The sequence below is a fragment of the Callithrix jacchus genome, chromosome 8 (assembly GCF_049354715.1).
Source record: "Callithrix jacchus isolate 240 chromosome 8, calJac240_pri, whole genome shotgun sequence".
Lineage (NCBI taxonomy): Eukaryota > Metazoa > Chordata > Mammalia > Primates > Cebidae > Callithrix > Callithrix jacchus.
In genome coordinates, this window is record NC_133509.1 from 91356756 (window position 1) to 91362255 (window position 5500).

The following is a 5500-nucleotide window of genomic DNA, read 5'->3' on the forward strand; positions in this document are numbered from 1 at the left end:
TCCCAAGTTCCCAGGACTACAGGCATGTGGCCTCATGTCTGACTAATTTTTAAGAAATCTTTTGTAGAGATGAAGTCTCACTATATTGCCCAGGCTGTTCTCAAACTCCTGGACTCAAGCAGTCCTCCCACCTTTGCCTCCCAAAGTATTGGGATTACAGTAAGACACTGTGCCCGACCCTAGATGAGTAACTGAGCTTTTAGCAACATCACTGCTACAGGAATCATAGTTGTAGAGGACTTAGTTTAATCTTGTATTGCTAAAAGCCATGATTTATCAGTTATGATGCTTTTGATTGTAAGTGACTATATTTGTCAGGGTTCTCTAGAGGGACAGAACTAATAGGATATACGTATATACAAACGGAAGGTTATTAAGGAGAATTGACTTACACAATCACAAGGTAAAGCCCCACAATAAGTAGTCTGCAAATTGAGGAGCAAGGAAGCCAGTGGAGGATCAGTCCAAGTCCCAAAGCCTCACAAGTAGGGAAGCTGACAGTGCAGCCTTCAATCTGCGGCCAAAGGGCCAAGAGCTCCTGGCAAACCACTGCTGTAAGTCCAAGAGGCCAAAAGCTGAAGAACTTGGAGTCTGATGTTCGAGGGCAGGAAGCATCCAGCACAGGAGGTAGATGAAGGCCGGAAGACTCGGCAAGTCAAAGACCTTCTACGTTCGTCTGCCTGTTTCATTCCAGCCACTCTGGCTGCTGATTAGCTGGTGCCTACTCAGGTTGTGGGTGGGTCTGTCTCTCCCAGTCAACTAACTTAAATATGAATCTCTGTTGGCAGCATCCTCACAGACACACCCAAGAACAGTATTTGCATCCTTCAGTTCAATCAAGTTCACACTCAGTACTAACCATCACAGTAACAAACTGCAAATCAATTTGAATAAGAAAATTTATTTTATTAGAAGAAAGAAAAGAGGTACACTAAGTTCCAGAGCTGTTGATTCAGCAGCTCAAAGATGTCATCAATGGTCCAAGACCTCTCTGCTCTCCTATCTGAAGTAGCCTCACCCTGGGGCTGAGAGTGTGATGGCTGCGGTGTAGTGTAGAGTGAGACGGTTGTAGACCTAAAATCCAGAGGGAAACGAGAAACTACCTCTTCCTGTGGTTTCTTTTAGGAGTGGAAACTTTCCCCAAAAGTTCCCTCATCACATTGTTTTGTTTTGTTTTTTTTGAGAGGGAGTCTCTCTGTCTCCCAGGCTGGAGTGCAGTGGCACAATCTCAGCTCACTGCAACTTCCACCTCCCAGGTTCAAGCAATTCTCCTGCCTCAGCCTCCCTAGTAGCTGGGATTACAGGCATATGCTACTGTACTCGGTTAATTTTTATATATTTTTTCATACTAAGTTTTATTGTATGCTGCTGCCAGTGTATATAAAACAATTACCCTTGTGAAATAGAAATTCATGAAAATTCAGAGAGGTAGATGTTAAGGACTGACGGAAGTAAGAGTTTGTATATTATGGCACATGTGTTCGAGGGATCAGCTTTTGCACAGGCTTCAAATGTAGCTTTCTTGAATATTCACTGGATCCTAAGAAGTGGTTTGGGAAACCTTTGGAAGATTCATTTTACTACAAAAAGGAACAGACTTTCTGGGGTCTTAAGGGATTTGTTCTTGAAGATATCCCAGTCAGCAGACGATCATGTTGAGCATTCTGCAGAGAGAATTGTTTCAAGTCTGTAGCTGCCTGGGAAAGTTTTACGTGGTTGAGCCTGGCCTCCAGCTGGAGCTTTTGAACCACTTTCTTCATAGCAGCAACACTGCAGGAGCCAGGCATGGTATAAGGGAGGGACGGGTGGAATTCGTGGGTCGGTGGATTATGGGCTGTGGGTCGGTGGGGCCAGACAACTGAGCGGTGCCTAATTTTGGTATTTTTAGTAGCGATGGGTTTCACCGTGTTGGCCAGACTGGTCTCGAACTCCTGACCTCAGGTGATCTGCCCACCTTGGCCTCCCAAAGTGCTGGGATTACAGGCATGAGCCACCGTGCCTGGCCCATCAGATTTTATCTCACATTACATTATCTAGAATAAGGTCATAGCTTAAGCTAAATTATGCTCTAGTAGGAAATACTCCTCAACTATCAGCAGTTTCAGATTGCAAAGGTATATTTCTTGCTTCATGCAAAGTATGTTGTGGTTCCAGAGACTTTCTGGGGCAGCTCACTCCGTGAGTTGGCTCAGAAATCTTGTGGACACCTGCATCTCCATTCTTTCACAATCCTTATGGCAGATGGGGAGTGGTGGAGGGTCTTGCACAACTGTTTCATGCTGAATCTCTGAGTGATACTTGTCATTTTTGTTCATGGCTCATCAATCATATGGCCCCATTTGATTGCAAGTATATGGAAAAGTATTGTCTTCCTATGTCCTAAGGAAAGACAGTAGAATCAGATGTGGAGGACACTGAAAAATCTCCAGCACCTTCCCTAATCCTGACCAGTCACCAGAGAAGGTGGCGGTAGGAGGGTAGTGGAATAAGATTAGGCTACTCTTCTAAGGTGGGATGAATGTTGAGGAATAAATCATAAATCCACTCCAGGTGGTCTGACAAGAAAACAAATATAAACCTTTTAGATCTTAGAAGATGACACAAACGAAAAACTAGTTTACTCTGTATTGCCCATGTATTGATTACCCAATCTCTGATTTGATCATCAGAAAAAAGAATGACAAATCCAGTCACCTGTGTTAGACTCTTACCTGACACACTACCACTCACCACCTGAAAAGTTCCTTCTGCCTAAACAATTTGAATTTGGAGACACAGATGTTGCATACAACATCAGCGTTCATTTCATTTGCACATCACAGTTTAACATTTGAGGGTTCATAAAATGGTTTTTGATCCTACAGAACAATCTTTATTAACGTAAAACTCTATTTAATCTCTAGCAATCAAATTCAGTCTCAAATATGAGGAAGAAATTAATGGGTAACTTTTGGAAACTCTTTTTCTTACAAAACCAACACAGGACACTTTTTTTTTTTTTTAATGGGGGTTTCTCATGGCCTCTCAGTTTTTCAAAATGAAACCTGGCTTCTTCTTCTCTAAAAGGTAGCCTCTGCCACATTTGACCCAGCAATCCCATTACTGGGTATATATCCAAAGGATTATAAATCATTCTACTATAAGGACACATACACACGAATGTTCATTGCAGCACAGTTTACAATAGCAAAGACCTGGAACCAACCCAAATGCCCATCAATGATAGACTGGACTGGGAAAATGTGGCACATATACAACATGGAATATTATGCAGCCATCAAAAACAATGAGTTCATGTCCTTTGTAGGGACATGGATGAACCTAGAAACCATCATTCTCAGCAAACTGACACAAGAACAGAAAATCAAAAATCAAACACCACATGTTCTCACTCATAGGCGAGTGTTGAACAATGAGAACACATGGACACAGGGAGGGGAGCATCACACATTGGGGTCTGTTGGGGGGAAATAGGGGAGGGACAGCGGGGGGGGGAAGTTGGGGAGAGATAGCATGGGGAGAAATGCCAGATATAGGTGAAGGGGAGGAAGGCAGCAAATCACACTGCCACGTGTGTACCTATGCAGCAATCTTGCATGTTCTTCACATGTACCCCAAAACCTAAAATGCAACAAAAAAATAAATAAAGCCATACATCTATTAACACTTAAAAAAAAAAGCAAAAGAAAAACGCTTTTTTTGGTCTTGGCCATTCAGTAACCAGCTGCATCAAAAATCCCTAGAGAATTTTAAACCTCCCTTCTTCACCACCACCACCACCACCACCACACACAGTAAATAAATAAATGTAAGTGGAAGAAACTGGCACCTAGAGATTCTGCTTGGTGGCTCTAGAATGTGGTTCGGGAACCTGCACGTTTAAAAAGCCTCTCAAATGATCATTATGTGCTTCTGGTTTACATCCCAGCTGTCTGTCAACAGGCAAAGGGTCTCTTATTGACAGTTATTTTCTTCACCTGACGGTGAGTTTATCTAACAAGTCGTGGTTCTCATTAGGTTTTTAGGGCAACACAGTGATCTTTATTGAGCCTGATAGAATAATAAATCCAGTTGGCCGGTCACTTTATTGTGTGCAAGTCTAGTTCGTTTCTTGACACTATTCGGATGAGTCAGAGGTGGATGTTTCTGAAGGAAAATAGATCCTTCTTTCTGGTTTGACTTTGTGTAGAATGAATTTTAATGTAACTGAGCCCACCAGTACTATAGCTTTTTCTCTTTATAAATGAAAGTGGTTGCCAGTATTCTTGCTTGCCTTTTACAGTAGCAAACATTTTGTGATAAAAACCTTGCTTCTATTCTCTGTATGTCAGTTTATTCGTCTGTAAAGTAGAGACAATAATGACATCTATTTTTATAAGGGATTGTTAAAAATTAAACAAGAGAGGCCAGGCACGGTGGCTCACACCCATAATCCCAGAACTTCGGGAGGCTGAGACAGGCAGATCGCCTGAAGTCAGGAGTTTGATACCAGCCTGGCCAACATAGTGATACCCCATCTCTACTAAAAATACAAAAATTAGCTGGGCATGGTGGTGGGTGCCTGTAATCCCCGCTACCCAGGAGGCTGAGGCAGGAGAATCCCTTGAACCTACGAGGCAGAGGTTGCAGTGAGCTGAGAACACACCACTGCGCTACAGCCTAGGTGACAAGACCAAAACTCTGCCTCCAAAAAAGAAAATAAGACAGAACAGAGTACCTGGAAATAGACCCACATACACATATCTCCAATCAAATTTTGACACAGATGCAAAAGAAATTCAATAGAAGAAAGAGAGCCTTCAACAAATGGTGCTGGAGCAATTAGACATCCATAGGCTGGCTGTTCCTGATACAAAGATTAATTCAAAATGGATCACAAACTTAATAAATGGGAAAACTATACAACTTCTAGAAAAGTACAGGAGAAAACCTTTAGGATCTAGGATTAGGTAAATAATTCTTTTTTTTCTTTCTTTCTTTTTTATTTTTTTAAGAAGGGGTTTCACCATGATGGCCAGGCTGGTCTTGAACTCCTGACCTCAGGTGATCCACCCACCTCCGCCTCCCAAAGTGCTAGGATTATAGGTGTGAGCCACCACGCCTGGTGCAAATAATTCTTATACTTGACACCAAAAGCATGATCTCTTAAAAAAAAAAAAAGATAAATTGTACTTAGTAAAAATTTAAATTTTCTTCTATGAAAGACACTATTAAGAAGATGAAAAAACAAGCTGTGGAGTGGGAGGAGCTATTGCAAATCACTTACCCTGCAGAGATAAGTAATAACCTAGTATCTAGAATAGAAAAAGAACTTTCAAAACTCCACAGTAAAAGCAACCAACCAACCAAACCATTTTCTTCACCAAAATGAAGAGCAATATTACAATAGAAAATGGGAAAAAGACATGAAGAAACATTTCATCCTGCAGGATACACAAATGATAAACAAGCACATGAAACCATATTCAACATCTGCCATTAGGGAAATGTAAAATACAAT

The 5500-nt window shown here is 41.6% G+C and overlaps 1 protein-coding gene across 1 annotated transcript; it reads right to left on the reverse strand.

Moving 5' to 3' along the window:
* Positions 1 to 679: 679 nt before the first annotated feature.
* On the reverse strand, positions 680 to 1887 carry LOC108593490 (guanine nucleotide-binding protein G(I)/G(S)/G(O) subunit gamma-5). Its single transcript, XM_035260607.3, has one exon. The coding sequence runs from the start codon at positions 1785 to 1787 to the stop codon at positions 1581 to 1583; it is 207 nt and encodes a 68-aa protein (XP_035116498.1). The 5' UTR covers positions 1788 to 1887; the 3' UTR covers positions 680 to 1580.
* Positions 1888 to 5500: the final 3613 nt, after the last annotated feature.